This window comes from Sphaeramia orbicularis, chromosome 20 (assembly GCF_902148855.1).
Source record: "Sphaeramia orbicularis chromosome 20, fSphaOr1.1, whole genome shotgun sequence".
Taxonomy (NCBI): Eukaryota; Metazoa; Chordata; class Actinopteri; order Kurtiformes; family Apogonidae; genus Sphaeramia; species Sphaeramia orbicularis.
In genome coordinates this window covers 13,853,917-13,871,040 of record NC_043976.1, presented here as the reverse complement: position 1 = coordinate 13,871,040, position 17,124 = coordinate 13,853,917, and the positions used below count along the sequence as shown (strand labels likewise).

General features: G+C 37.0%; 1 protein-coding gene across 2 annotated transcripts in view; it reads right to left on the bottom strand.

The window, feature by feature from the left end:
- nrbp2b (nuclear receptor binding protein 2b) overlaps window positions 1-8,010 on the bottom strand; it is a 62,243-nt gene extending 54,233 nt beyond the window's left edge. For both annotated transcript variants that reach the window (XM_030123346.1, XM_030123347.1), the window contains exon 1: window positions 7,233-8,010. In XM_030123346.1, the coding sequence (XP_029979206.1) occupies window positions 7,233-7,352 (120 nt within the window). In that variant the 5' untranslated portion in view covers window positions 7,353-8,010. The remainder of the gene's footprint in view (window positions 1-7,232) is intronic.
- Between the last annotated feature and the right edge of the window lie 9,114 nt (window positions 8,011-17,124).

Genomic DNA, 17,124 nt, shown 5'->3' with positions numbered 1-17,124 from the left:
TCATTAACTGAAATAAATAAAAACTATAATTAAAAAAAAAAAGATAACTAACAAAAACTGTATTGTGTGCTTACAAAACTAACTAAAATGTATAAAAATTATGGATAAAATTCCCTTCGTTTTTGTCTTTGTCAACGTCGGATTGATACAAAATCAATTTATTTCGCTCGAGCAGTTTTAGCTAGCGGCACCATACGACACTTCATGGTTTGTCACTCCTTGTCACTTGTGGTTTACAGTTGCCTTCTGGTCCTCACTCTACCTGGAAACATGGAGACTAAAGGTGGGAAAAAGCAGCAGAGTCCTGTACGGGATTTATCTGAATACGATGGCGAGGAAGATGAAAGATATGAAAAAACTAAAACTAAACTATAACTAAACTAAAACTAAGCATTTAGAAAATAACGAAAACGAACAAAAACTAGCAAACCTGCTCTAAAAACTAATTAAAACTAACTGAATTGGAGAAAAAAAAGTCAAAACGAAATAAAACTAAACTATAATGAATAATCCAAAACTATTAGAACCTTGCTTGCCTCAACAGCGATGCAGTCTGAGTCAGTGCTTTTCTCTTGTGAAATATTCTGCAATACTCTTGAGTGTCCACATTCTGGGAAGCCACAGATGATTCAATCAGAGGATACGTGATACTGGACAGATATGCAAATCATGAGCTAGTAATTCTTGTTGCTGACACATTAAGTTCCTAGTATGTGAGCAGAAGAGGTAACCAGATTGCATTTCAAACAGCCTCGTGTGTAACTTTACTTCGGACTTTTCCTGGAAAGAAAAAACTGGGTTACACCCCATACTGAATGAGCCTTAGTTAAATCATTTCTTATGTAATCTTGCAGTGCTACTTCAGGGAATATTTTCACACAACCATCAACTGAAACAAACAAAAAAACTCACTGCGCTAGAAAGGATAAACTGTCTTTGAAGGCAGCACATTCATCCAAATTAAAAATCTCAAACCACTTCCTGCCCACTGAGAAAACAACCATCCAAACGGTACCATATGCTGACCATGTGACTGCAGCTTTTGTTTATTTTCATAGCAGAGTTGTATAAGAGATATGACAGCGTGTAATCTCAACTTTCACCCACTAACTTATTTGAGTATTCATGAGTATTTCAAGCCTGCCGTTCAGTCACACCCAGGCCTGCCTGATGGAGTACATCCAACTCTTATTCAGCATAATGTGCAACTTTTCCCTCAAGTGTCTCTGTGTTTTGATGGACGATTTCATATAAGGGCTGTTAACGGTTCAAAGACTTAGTTCAGCTTAAGGCAACTGTGCGGCTGGATGTTTACCTGTTTGTGATGCTTTATAAATTACTGGAAACAGTTTTCTGTTTGGCTTGCCAACAAAGAGAAAGTGTCTCATGGGCTTAATTCTGTTAGCAATAATCAAGATCAAACATGTACAATGCTGAAGCAACTATGAACTAACGCACACACCTGTTTCTTGTTGCTATTTCTTAAAATTTTCAGCCAAGTATGAATGACAACTTAGTTACAGTAAGTCAATATTAATAAAGACAGACACACTGTATAGCAGGGGTGTCAAACTCATTTTCGTTCAGGAGCCACATTCAGCCCAATTTGATCTCCAGTGGGCTGGACCAGTAAAATAATAACAGAGAAAAATGTAAAATTATGTTATGATCCGGTTTACATCAACAAAGTTTTCTTAAAAATCTGAATAACATGAACAACTTGAATTGTCTTAAGAAAAACAAATGCAATTTTAACAATATTATGCCTCAGTTTATCCTTTACACATGTGTATTACGATCGCACAAAACATTTATTAACAGGCAGAATATTGGTAAAATCGCATTTACTTTTCTTAAGACAGTTCCGTTTGTTCATATTTGGTCAGGTTATTCACATTTTTTGTAAAGGTATAGTTTGGTAATGTAAACATTTTCACGTGATTTTACTTTTTTACACCAAGAAAACAAAGAGAAAATTTGGTGTTGTCATTATTTATAGATTATGATAATATTTTACTGGTTCTGTCCCACTTGATATGTAATTGGACTGTATGTGTCTGTATGTGGAACCTGAAATGAAATGATTTTGACACCATTGAGTGTTGATATCTAAAATGTAATTTTTGCTTTTCACAAATTCATCCCGTGGGCCAGATTGGACGCTTTGGCGGGCCGGATTTGACCCCCGGGCCACATGTTTGACACCTGTGCTGTATAGGAAATCATTGCCACTGTTGTACATATGATCAATATGTGTTAACTGATACTTTATAGTCACATTTTTTAACTGCATCTTTAAAATAACTGACATGAAATCAGTAGTGCTTCAAAGCAAACAGCAGTTAAAAACGATCAAAGTCTACATATATTTTTTATGTGAAGTGGTTGTCTCCTCCATAAGTCATACATGACTGTAAAGCATTCCGCCACATCATAGAAAAATATGATTTATGTTCTGACATGCCTTTGGCATTTCATAACATATCACCATCAGAGTGTTATGAGCATTACTATTGTGAAACTGTATTTCCTTAAAAGACTTATGCTCTCAGTGCGAGTGAATGACAGAGGGCTTAAGGCACTAAAATAATCTGTTTAAGCAGAAGGAAGCTGAAGTGTTGCTGAGGAATGGCACATGAGTAAATGTAATGTTTTTAGAGGAAAAAGTGTGTTACTGTAAATTTACTCTGAGTAAATGTTTGTTGATTCTTTCATTCTTTTTAGTTGTGAAACAGCTCTTTAAAAAAAAATCTATATCCATTAAAGTCTGATTTAACAGATTCAAAGAGAAGTGATGTTAGTTAGCTAGCATGCTACTGTTTGCTGGTTTTCTCTCATTTCATACATTTATTTAAGTTTTGTAACTTTATTTATCAGCTTAGAATGAAGCATAGAATGAAAACTGTTAGTGTTATATGGACTCAGCAATACAGTAGTAGAGCAGAATGAATAAAGAATAAAGAACAGTTTATTTGTTTTTAAAGACTCAAGTTTTTTCACCCATTACTATGTTTCTGAGCTGGAAAAGAGTGCGGGGTGAAACTCATAAAGCTAACACTAACTTACTGAAAACATGAACCATATTGAATAACACTCTGATGTTAAACACCAAGAAGTACTTAATAAATCCCAGATAGTAAAATCATTATGGCTTAAATCTGGCGCAAAACTGGCATGCCATTTTGGCAAATTTCTGGGCGGATGTATGGGCCCTAAATGGCCCAAAATAGGTAAGCCAAAATCAAACCAGAAGGAAGCCAAAATTCATCCAAAGCTAATTGCAGACTTCCAAAATATAGCCATAATTGTCCCAGAAAAGCCCCAAATCCCCATATTCCAGCCAAAAAGTAGCCAAAACTGACCCAAAGAGAGGCCAAAAGGAGGCCAAAATTCACCCCAAATTTGTGTTGATCATGCTTTTAAAATGAGGTGGGGTTTTCTTCTGGGTAGAAATTCCCGCTCTTTGCGCAGTGTTTTGGCTTTACAGAAATATGCCAAAACACAACCAAAAAACATCCATATATGGAATAAGATGTTGCCGCTCTTTAGTCAATCTTCTGGCTTGCCATAAACATGGCATACCATCCCTATACTTGATCCCGCTCTTTGCCCAGTCTTTTGGTTAACCACACATATGCCAGAACTCAGCCATACACTGCTGGTGCCTCCATATCTATTATGGATAACCTTAATCATACCACAGTTAAGCCTAAAGGTTTTCATAATGCCGAAAGAAAGCCAAAATTGCCAAATGTATGCCATAATACTGCAAAAATATTTGCTATCTGGGATGTAACATGTACACATTGATCCAGCACATACAGTGTTGACTAAATGTAATGTCTAAACACACTCAATAATGCTAGCTCACTTATTTAGCAGGCTAGTTGGCATACCATATAATCCAATACAATTTAATGCTAAAATTAGCTAATGTAGCTAACTGACTACAACCGAGCTGTTTGTCTGGGAAAAAGGTGATTTAATTCATAAACCGGATCTCAAAGAGTCCAACAAAGCAGCCGTGGTAGCTCTTAAGAATATGCTATTTCAATAAAGGTATATTTATGTTTTTTAAGTGCTCAACATTTCCATAAAAGCATATTTCATCAGAGCATTAAAAGAACTGTATCTTAATTCATTATTTCTGTCCTGAATGAATGGAAATGAGACTTTGGAGGAAATGCAGTAAACATCAATACAGACAGATGGGTAATCAATGGGTGGAAAAAAACCCCGGGTGGGATGTGTGATTTCCAACACAACAAGACTGCTGAATGGTACGGGAAGCGTGGTGGGACAGAAGGAGGTCATATGATGGTGTCAGTGTGTGTGTACTAGAGATAACCCTCCACTTAAACTCTCAGTCTTATCTGCAGCTTTTGGTGGAGGCGGACCCTGAGGATTCACAATTACTGATACATGTTTTTTGTCTTAGATAATAACGGAACTTTTTGTGCGACAGCTTTGGGCCTCATCAAGGCGGGCTGACTTTTACAGCATTGATGTTGACATAGAACAAACACAGCCTTATTGATGACAGAGACCTGGTCCTGGTCTGTAATGAGGCTGCAGCAGTGGTCTATTCGTCTGAACAGTCCGACTACTGTTGATGTTCTCATGGAAAAAAGTAGGCATGTGTAAAAGTGTGGCTCTGAGACAGACAAAGAGGTGTAACCAACAGGAATATCTCAGGAAGAGACAGCCCTGCTCTATGTTTAAAGAGATTTCGACACAAATTAGGCCCTTCCCAGTTTTGACGGATGTGGCCCTGAACACGTTTACATGTCATAATACAAGCAACGTTTGTTTTCTGACATGTGGGTCCTAAGATATGGAGTTACATGTGCTGTATTCCTGCTAAACCCTCTGAAATTCTGAAATAAGCTTTTGTTTTATAAATCACCTGGTATCAGTCATTTCTACACCAAATATCAAAGAGTTCTGAGGACTATGAGAAACTTGCTTTTTCTTCAGACCATGTGACTGTAAACTAAATATTTCTAATTTAGAGAACTGGCTGGGGGAGAAAATTCAATTATAGGAGACAACTTGTCTGTTCAGTCTCCTGGAAAGAAGCCAGGACATTACTGGACACAGATCAAGTGATTTATCAATAAATAAAGAAAAAAGCAAGTTGATGAAGTGGCAATAAGAATAACCTTTAAATAAATGGGATGCGACTGTGCTAGAAATTAAGTTAAGTCAGCTTTGACATAGGTTGATTTGGGATATTTTGACAATAACTGAACTAGATTCCTCCTAAAATGGTCACTTAGATTATAACAAAATAATTTAACCCATAAAGACCCAAACATCCACCATCGACCAAAACCATCTACTGATCTAAAATATTTAATAACTGTTGACCCACTAATTCTATGAGCATAAATAATTAAGGTAAAATACAGTTTGTCATCTTTTCGTGGTCATCAGATATGACCCATTTGGATGTTCAGAGGCTCTGTAGTGAATGTGAAAACATCATTGTCTTCTACCACATTGATTCACCAGTAAAACCCATAGCATTCAATAAATGACAGTGGTTGGAGAAACTTGTTTTTATATTCAGTTAATAATGTATATATTTCGTTTAAAAAGTCTCTTTTTACTCATTTTTTTTCAGATTTGATCTAATAACCTTTGAATTTACTCAGAGCTTTAATGAACATCTACATGATCGGTAAATTAAATACATGAAAATACCAAATTTTCACTGAGAAATGCAAAATGCACAGGATAACAGTATAATAAGTAGTGATAAACCACTTGGGAAAAACAAAAAAGCATTTGGAAGTTGTGATAAAAAAAAAAAAATTGTTATTCTTTAACCCTTTATCAGGCAAGTGACTATTTTTGATAATTTCCGCACACATTAAAAGACAGTGACAACAACAGTTCCAGTGAGGAGAGTGAGTCAACAGTCTCAGGTCCAATGTGGTCTGCAGGGTCTGTAAGGTCCACCTCTGCATGAACAGTGAGTGGACCTGCTTTGTTTGGTACCATGAAGTAATGGTACTAATGTAAGGAATGATGTTCAAAGGGAGAATGTGGATGTGGACAGGGGTCTGGATCAGCACTGATGTTGGTCTAATGTTCTAAAATACATGTTCCTTTCACCTTACATGTGTTTTTCTTGTATTTTTATCTCCGCCAAGGAGGTTATGTTTTTGCCGGCGTTGGTTTGTTTGTTTGTCTGTCTGTCTGTGTGCAAGATAACTCAAAAAGTTATGGACAGATTTGGATGAAAATGTCAGGAAATGTTGATACTGGCACAAGGAACAAATGATTACATTTTGGTGGTGATGGGGGGGGGGGCACTGATCTGCCTTGGCGGAGATCTGTGCTCTCCGAGTGCTTTTCTAGTTTATATCGTCGGCTTCCTGATAAAATCTGCTATGTGAGTTTTGGCAAATTTTACAGGAGAAACAAAAAACTGTTTATATAACAGGAAACTGTGAAATATGACAAGAAAAATATCTGTTCTTTTAATGTTGGTACTTATGATGGAATGTAAACAACTTTCACAGGAGCCTGAAATTCGAAGCTATAATAGGGGAGATAGCAGGTTTTTATTCCCAACCAAAAATGTCACTTAGCAGGTTTTATCAGGAAGCCGACGAATATACTTCCACCTATGGGTAAGGAACCAAATATGGTAACTTCATTAACCTTGATTTTCTACATAACAATAAACAATTTAGAAAATTTCACAAAAGTAATAAAGTCTTTTTATGTCCTCTAATAACACACTAAGTTTGAAATTTTGAATTTCACAGTATTTCTATGAGTGAAAAGGGTTAAAAGTTATAAGCTTAAGTCTTGGAGATGAATTGGAATTTTTTATTCATTTATTTATTTATTTTACATCCACAGCATGTTATTTGAGTGAGAAGAAGAGTATAAGCGCTGAGATGGGATGAAAATAAATCTATAATATGTTCTCAATCTCCTAACATTGGTTGCACTATTTCTGTCACTGAACCACTGAAATAGACTTTATGTGGGCTAAGCAGATCAACGGAGAGGCTGTTTGACAGAGAGGTTTACGGTGGGATGGTGCCGGCCAGAGCGTTGGGCTGCTTTAACAGAGGATGTCCTGGGCGAAGTGGATGGATTTGTCTCCGATTGGCTGAGGGAAGCATCCAAGAGACAGAGACAGAGACAGACCCATCCATCCACCCATCCATCCACCCATCCATCCATCCATCCATCCATCCATCCAAACCAACCTGCTCTTTGCGCTTCTGCCAGCGGCCGCACGGACTCTCCTCCAGGATCTCACTCTCATCCTCGCTCTCCTCCTCCTTCCCCTCTGATCCTGATTTCCTCTCTGGGACGGACATCGTCATTTTAGCGCCGTATATTTCCAGATCTCAGACTCCTTCTTTCCTTCCTTCCTTCCTCCTCTTATGTCCTTCTGTTTTGTTGTTATGGAGGAGGCGAGACGTAGCGCAGAGACGCTCCGCCGCTTGTCTGCGCAGTGAAGAACCCCCCCTCCTCCTCCTCGTCCTCCTCCACCACCAACACACACACACACACACACCCCCTCCAGACGACACCAGTCGCTCACTCACTCACTCAGTCAGTCAGTCACACAGACCCCCCCACCCCTTGGCGCTCAAAACATCTTGCTCCAACACTGTATATATTGCCTGGATCAGTCACTGAGCGGCTTCTGCAGCTTCTCTGCGTAAAAAGTAGAAGACGCACACATTACAAGGTCGCTAACAGAACTGATCAGGATGGAAAAATATATTCCAGACTTCAAGCGCCCTGTAGGCTGCATGCAAATTGGTTGCGAAATGCTTTTCTGTCCATTCACACACTGAAGCGACGCGTGCGTAAAAATAAAAACCAAAAAAATTATAACGCAAGCCAGCGATTTCCCGTGAGTCCACTGGGCTCACTGGTCGCCTCTCATACCGTCTGTTTTATGCAGCTGGGTTCATTTTTCGACCGTCTCCCACACGCGTCATTGTCGGTGTTGTTGGATATGAAACCGTGGGCTCCTGCCAGCCACGGTGCGCAGAGGGATGGAGCGCACTACCGTAAAGCAGGCACTAAGGGCGCAAAGGCCATTCATGGGCAAAGCAAAAAGGTGCTAAAGGTTAGAAAGATTACTCAGACACTGCACCAACTGTACGCCCTCAAAACCAGACCAGGTCACCAGAAAAACCTAATGGTTTTTATATGTCTGTAAAAAACGAAAGGATTCTTTATGCATTTAAGGTCTGTGGTCAAACATGGCTCTGTTTAACCCTTTCATGCATAGTGGTCACTACAGTGGACATCTATTCTCCAGCTGTTCTCTTGTATGTTCATGGTTTAGTTGTTTTAGTTCCATGTCCTCCTGAGACCAAACAGTGCATTTCTGTCCTTTTTAGTGGACAAAAATTTGAAAGTTTCACTAAAAAAATGCTGTTCATTGCAAAGGACATTCCATTAAAAAATAAATAAATGAAAATAATTTTTAAAAATGCATCTGAAAAAACTGTTGCATTATGCAGTTTCCAATCAAGATGACTATTTAATGTAAAAAAGCTAAAAATGTTCACTTTGCTGAGTCTCAGGAGGATATCAAACCAACACAGTGGACACTCATGCATCATCTACACTGACATTCAGACCATTAATGTAACTTTGCTGTTCTTGATAAACCTGATCTGCGCTAACATGTCTGAGTGTAAATCAACTGCTAATTTTCTCAAACAAAAAGTTGTTGTTGGTTTTTTTTTTGGTGTATTATCTCCATAACTAGTATTAGAATATGATAAAATGTGTGAAAACATCAGATTAGCTGTATTAAAAATGTTTTTATTTCATAGTTTTAACACAATATATCACTTTATGATGATGGGTTTTAAATATATATTTCTTAGCTTCAAAATTTAAACGTATGCTGTTCAGCTGAGTGGACATTTTTGTGACTTAGTGAAAAATAGGTCTATAAAAATTATTCTATCGCACTGTTTTTTTTTTTTTACATGCCTAAAGAAGAATAAAAACACTCAGGAAAAAAATCTTGGTTAAGGTTCTTGTAATTCATGCATGAAAGGGTTAAAGGACCACTTCAAGCCTCATACTGCAAAACTGAGCCTCACTAAGTTGGCATGACTTAATTCAATATAAACCCTGCATGTCTGGACTGATAGGCTGATCTATTTTAATATAATTTAACTAAACTGACAGATGGCGCTGTTAAAAAGTAAATAAAGCATCAAGATTCACCATGAGGGAAATAAAAGTTTATGTAACTTCAATGACGATAGATAAGGGTCAAAACACAGCAATGTCCTGTCAGAGAGCTAACTTTAATTGATTGCCATTCCGACATTTATTTCAATATAAAGTAGCTCCTTGTTTTGGGTAATCCTTTATGGTCCAACTAAAGCAAAAATTAATTTAAAAGTAAAAAATGTGAGTCATTTAGCGACACTAATCTGTGAAATTATCCCTAAAATGTCCCGTCAAAGAGATTTCGAATACCGTGTTTTCACCCATAAGTTAAAAGGAAGTTAACACGGCGGATAAGTCACATATAAAAACACAAAGTATAAAACATCTGCACTGATTTGATAAAGAATATAAATGGGTAAAATATCAACAGAAAAACACATTCATTTTATCAGAAGGATTAAACACTGATCAGCCATAACACTGTGACCACTGACAGGAGAAGTAGTGATTATATTGATTTTCTCATTACAGTGGGACCTTTCATAGTATTGGATACATTAGGCAGCAAGTGAATATTTAGTCCTTGAAGCTGATGTGTTGGAAGCAGCAAAATGAGCAACATAAGGAGCTGAGTGACTTAGATGAGGTCCAAATTGTAACGGTGATGACTGGGTCAGAACATCTCCAACTGCAGGTCTTGTTGTTTGTTCCTGGTCTGCAATGGTTAGCACTGACCAAATATGGACTAAGAATGGACATCCTCATCTCAGGAGGATTGATTATCTGTGGGAGGTGTTGGACAAATAAATCCAATCTATGGAGGTCCACCTCTCTACTCCCAAAACTTCAGGGATCTGCTGGTAACGTCTTGGTCCAGATACCACAGAACACCTTCAGAGGTCTAGTGGAGTCTAGGCCTCAGATCAGAGCTGGATTTGTGGGAAAAGGAGGAAACTACACAATATTAGACAGGTTTTAATAATGTTCTGATCCCATAGATTTGCGATTGGTTGAAATCTGGTAGTTCTTTAGACCAGTTTTGGTGGGTTCTAACCACTTTACATTGTGAATGAACAACAAGCTCTGGACATGCTCTGAACCAGTGATTTGACCATCACTGTTTCTACCTTGGGCGGTGGTGGTGCAGCAGATAGCACTCATGCCTCACAGCAAGAAGGTCCTGGGTTTGATTCCAACACCAGTTGATGGGGGTGGGATCTTTCTGTGTGGGGTTTGCATGTTCTCCCCATGGGCTCTCTCTGGCTTCCTTCCACCATCCAAAGACATGCACTGGTTAACTGGTTAATCTAAATGGCCCATAGGTGTGAACGTGAGAGTGATTGTTTGTCTCTATATGTCAACCCTGCGATGAACTGGCGACATGTCCAGGGTGTACCCCACCTTTATCCATAAGTAGCTGGGATAGGCTCCAGCGACCCTAGTGAATAGAAAACAGTGAACATTTGAAATAACTTTGGAACATTATAAAATTACCATCCCCCACAATTTTGTGTTTGAAATTTGTAGAATAAAGCATTTTATGTCCAAAATAAATCCTATTAAGTATCATCTCTCCTGACCATGTAGTCGCTCCAATATGGACATCTCAAATGATGTCAATTTTTTTGGGACACCCTGTACATATCAAGAAAATAAATACCAAACATACATATTAAAACACTCTATTAAGGCACAATTAGAATGGCGATTTGTACAAGACAATATATTATCATTATGATAGTCAAAGAAATATGCATAAATAAGTGTGCACAAACGTTATGTTCTTATAATTATGAGGTTTTATACTTTTGTTTCCAAAAGCCTGTAATTACTGAATCTTCAACCACACTTTTTTTTTTTTTTTTTAACAAATATCTTTATAAAGGTTTTCACACATTACACATATTACCACATATATCACATTTCACACATTACCACCTCTGAATTTTGAAACAGCTGTGAAAGTAAATAACATAAAATAATAATTGACAGACAATATAAGTAATATTGACTTGAATACTTCTCAACATCCATTTTGTATATATCTGATACATAATCAAACATCATTTAACAAAAAAAAAGAAAAGAAAAGGGGGATTTGGTCTCACTTTATAAGATATGAGGATGAGATGTCAGGTCTTGATTAAAAAAAAATTAGAAATTATTTCCATATGTTGTGGAAAATATGAGTTTTCTGTTTAATTGTGTACATGAGCCTTTCAATAGCTATTCACAATGAGAGTTCCACAATCCATGAATTCAACAATGGACAATCAACACTTTTCCAGTGTCTAACTATAAGACGCTTTGCATGTATTAGACAGAGGTTCTCAACCACACTTTATGCCTGGTTTTAATAATCAGAGAGCGAGTAAGAAGCATACTGTAATCTGTGTTTATTTCTAAGTATTAAGCAGAGGTTTACTTCGACTCATGAGAACAGCTTTTGAGAGAACCTGTTTTGCCATCTAGTGGTGATGCTTTAATAACACCTCTAGATTTGAATGTCTGACACTTTACCAGCACTATGTACAGTATGTGATGCAGCAACTTAATTATATCTGTATGTACTGTTTAATATGAGAAAATTCAGGTAATAGCTAATAATCCGAGTTTTAAGCAGCTTTGAGCCTTGTGTCAGCAGCTCAAGTGGAAATACTGTCAGATATGCAGTAGTGAAGAGTTCAGTTGTAATCACAGATCTATATATTAATCACCCTGGTCTGTATTTTTAGCACAGAGCGCTTTCAGAGCGGCTGTGAGTGAGCCCCTGATCTGCCAATCCCTCTCACCGTTAATGAGATTTACTCTTGGCACAAGGAGCAAAGCAGACAATGGTGCTGTCTAGACTAGCCATGTCCCAGCCACAAAATGGTGTTTCAGAAATGTCAGCGCTCACAAGACCACGTGAAGAACAACATCATCCAAATGTAACATCAACACTTATTACACATCATACATCACTGCACAATGTGAAGGTGCAGTTTTAGCACAAAGTGAAAATCAATGCACGACCTCAAGTTTCATCATTTCAGCCCTTTGAGGAGAAGTTTATAATTAGGGGGGGGCGCTTAATCTCAAATACCACATTAGCCCTGATTTTCTGGTGCAACAAGATTTTCTAAGCACTCCCGTGTAATTTTCTTTTTTTTAATTTTCATCCAAACCCCCCCCACACCCCGAAAATTACTTTTTTAACTCTGAAAATCGCAACTTTCACAGCTTCTCCACTCTTTTGTCCAGTGCAGTGTATAAATATGTTCATGATGGGCCATTTAATGATCTTGTAAGTGCCATATTGTATCGTAAGAGTACTTTGTAGTATGAAAAGTCTAATGTCAAGGTCATGTTGTAGGTTAAAGGTCACCAAAATGCCTAGTTTTTAAAAAAAAATCATACCATTCTGACATTTTATCAAATATGTCCTAAGTTCTCTTCCCTCTGGTTTCCTGGTGGGATCCCCCAAGGCCTTTGGCCCTTTCAAAGCCACATTAGAGACAAAATATTGCAACATGTACATTCCATTTGAATTTGCTGCCATTAGTGTGGCAGGAAACACTAGCACACATTTTGGCGGGAATCACTAACCATTCCTTCATTCAGTTTTTGAACTCGCTTTATCCTCACTCGGTCACTTGGAGCCTATTCCAGCTACTTAAAGGCGAAGGCGGGGTACACCCTGGACATTTGACCAGTTCATCGCAGGGCTGAACATATAGAGACAAACAATCACTCGCACATTCACACCTATGGGTGATTTAGATTAACCCATTAAACTATCAGAGCATGTATTTGGATGGTGGGAGGAGCCAGAGTATCCGGAGAGAACCCACGCAGACAACATGCAAACTCCACACACAAAGATCCCACCCCCATCGACTGGTGTTAGAATCGAACCCAGGACCTTCTGTCTGTGAGGCACCAGTGCTATCCACTGCACCACTGTGTCGCCCGCAACAGGACATATACATGTAAATGTCAAAGTCATGTGAAGCTACCATTTGTTCTTTTTGACATGTTTGTATGGATAATACATTGAGTAAATAGTTCTGTTTCATGTGTCTTATTGAATGGAAGTTGTTTGTGGTCAGTAGATGTGTTATGAGGAGAGAACCTGAGCCCAACATTTGGAAGAACCCACATTAACAGCTTAATTCCATGAAATATGCATTTTTGACCATTTGGGTGACCTTTGACCTATAATTTGACCTTGACACTACACCTTTTGTAGTGCAAAACACTCTTAAGACATGACATGTCTCACAAAAAACATTTAAGGGCCCAGCATGAGCAGATTGCTACATTGTACTTCATCAAAAGTGAAGAAGGTTTGAAAGTTGCCAAAAACCCCACGTTTTCAGGGTTGAAAAAGTAATTTTCGGGGGGTGGGAGGGGTGGGCTTGATTCGACATTTTTTCACATTTTTGTATTCCCAAGACATGGGAGCATTAGAAAATCTGGGCTAAAGTTGAATCTGAAAATTTTATCTGAAATAGCCCCCCCTCTATTATAATCGGTGTTATTATTTCACTGTATTATTAGGAAAAGAAATATTGAACCATCACTCACGTACTACGTGCTTAAATATCCCCCCAAAAAGTAATAGCCAGTCATGTGACCTGTATGGACTGGCTAAACTGGGTAAAGGTAGTTTTATCAAATGTTTAGTTGAGTAAAACACATTTTAATCATTTTATTCATCATCATTCAATCATTTATTAAATTTCCTTAGAAAAAATTTTCCACATCAGACCTGGTATAACTCTAAACGTGTCTCCAGTGTTACAGAAAATTAAGTAACAATTGAAAAGATGGAAAATGACTAAAATGTCTGCGGGGAAAATCAATGATTATTATTCCTGAAATGCACCATAACTTCCCAAATCTGATTTTTAAGCAATATAATTGTCTTATTTAACTTTTTTTGTGTGAGAGGACAGAAGGACTCAAAGAAGTTTTAGCCATAAAAGACTAAAACAGCTGCCAACAACCAAAAACATCAACTGAGTTAAAATGTTTAATAATTTTCAAACAAAAAATTCTATCAATAATAATAATAAAAATAATCTTACTATAATGGACGTTCTGCAAGTCTTTGTCCGACGGGTGTTGCAGCACAGGAGGGCATATGGGTGCAATGCCCCTGTTGCACCACGGGAGGGTGCTATCGTACAATGGCACCACAGGTACAATGCCACTAGTTTAAAATAATTCACGAAAAACGCTATTTCTCAACTTTATAGCTGCATCAGATATGACTCATTAGGATGTTCAGAGGCTCTATCATGAACATGGAAACGCTATAATATTGATTCACCAATAAAACAAATGACAGAGGTTGTAGACTATTGTTTTTCCATTCACTTAATTATGTATTTTGCTAAAAAAAAAGTCACATTTTCTTCAGTTTACTCTATTTTGATTTTTTCCCCCTATGTATCTTTATTTAGGCCACTTTTTATGTGACAGTTTGTGTGCCAATAGTATATGAAGTACTAATACCAAATATACCAAATTCATGAGGTACTTATTGGAAAAATTTATTTTATTCATCATTGAATGAATAAAATAATGTCAAAAATCATTGACATATGCCAGGCTGCAAAAATCAAATAATATTTGATCACTTTTTATGTAGTATATTGAAAAAAATTAAGTGTTTATGTTTTTTCCATCCAAAAAAATGGCTTGTTTACATTACAAACACGACATTTAAAGGGTTAAAAAATGGGACAATTATTGAGTATTTGGTATTTTTATTTATGGTTCAAGTTGATGAAATAGAAAAAAGTGTAAAATAATTCAAAACAAACTGTATGAAAATTTTTTTGACATTATTCCACAAGTGTGCATAAAACGCACACTTGGTGTTTAGTCAGGGCCTTGGTGGACGGGATACCAGAGGGTTAAAGCCTATTTCAGATGAAAAAACAAAGACTTTTGTAGTTTGGAATGGATTTTTGAGTATGATTACTCCAAAAGTACACAGTAAAAGCAGTTCATAGTATTTTTGCTAATAGTTTATGAAGTACTAATACCAAATATACCAAATTCATGAGGTACTTATTGGGAAAATGAATTTTATTCATCATTGAATGTAGTCTTAAAACCTATTTCAGATGGAAAAAACAGACACTTTTGTAGCTTGGGTGGGACTCTTGAGTATGATTACTCCAAAAGTACACTAAAAGTGGTTCATAGTATTTGTGCAAATAGTTTATGAAGTACTAATACCAAATATACCAAATTCATGAGGTACTTATTGGGAAAATTATTCTTAAGTTGTTAACCCATTTCTTGTTTGCCTTTTTGTATAATTCTGAAATGTACATTACTTTTTAGTTTTGTTTGACCTTACCTTTTTTTTTTTTTTTTTTTTTTACCTCTGGCCACCGCTTACCTTTGTACCATTTCAAGCTGTTCATTGGACTTGAACTGCTTGAATTTCAATACAGAACTGGAAAAATTGGGGTGTTCTAAAACTTTTGACCGGTAGTGTATATGAACTTGTAAACTTCCAAACTTAAAAGATCACATTTTACTTGATACTTTAACTTCACAGTGTTGTTACTCTTGGATGTTAATGGAACCTTTATATTATTGCCATAAAAAATAGGAAAGGCAGACGTTCATCCACTGACATGTATATAAATGTGTATAAAGAGGAGGAAGCAGAGTAAGGTGTGTGAGCTACAAAACAGCATGAATAGCACAATCCACACAGTTTTTATCAATGAAAGAAAATGTCATTTTGCATTTCTCACAATACTGTTGATAAAACAAAATCAAAACCACTTAATATCAGGAGACATAGTGGTTGACGATGAAAACATATGTCAACAACTACATCTATAAAGAAGATTATACAGATAAAATATATGTCTTTCTGTATAAAATGCTAAATAAAAAGTACCAAAAACCAAACAAACCACAGAACACTGCATATAATTACAATAATTACAATCACCATTGTAATTTCATCAAATGGCCACATGGTGTCGCACTATCCACATTTGTATGTTTCCTTTGATTACATGGAGGACTGGCAAGTGTGAACATGTTATTTTTATGTACATGTTAAATCACTGGAGGGGGTTTTTGGAAACATGTTTCTTCAATATTTAATTATAATGCAGTAATACATAATTGCACAGCAGCAGCAGCAGCAGTTAAATTTGACCTGTTGGCTGTAAAAGTATTAAGGTCATGATGGCACCTCAAAAATATTAATAAGAGACATAGTACAAACAGTCCTAAAACCTTTGTAATCCATAAGTATAATACAATTCTATACTGGCAGATGAAGTTTATTTTGGAGGTCTTATTGATTTATTTTAAGTCTTATCAATGCCAGATGCACTGTGAATAAAACTTGAGTTCATGTTGTGTCCAGTTAGAAAAATAATTGTTGCAAATGTAAACTGGGAAAAGAGGAAAAAGCTGGACAAACCCCCATTATGATTTCAGTATCTTACTGAATCATGAGCAGGAAACGTCTGTCCAAAAATGATAAACTCTGTAGGAGCGGCTCTGCTGAATTCTGCTCCCTGCCGACTTCCCCTTCCCAAGTCAAACATGAGGAAGACAATGTGCACCAAATTCACCCTGTCACAACTTTTTCTCCTTTCTGACTGTAGGGTATGAAATTAATTGTGAATTATTCAACCTCTTAACACCATCATGGCTGTGTGGCAATTAAGTAATTCATAATACTAACGGCATTGTACCCGTGGTGCCATTGTATGATAACATGATAAGTAGAAGTTGTCTGCCACCACTATCCATTTGTAAACTACCATTTAATCATGCATTGTGGAGGTAATAATTTGAGCCAACATGTGAGGCATGAAGGGAAGAGCATGTATTTGTTTGGCCTGTCAAGCATGAGGAAATTCATACAGCGGTAGTGAACTGCAGCCTTCACATTGTAACATGGTCTGGTAG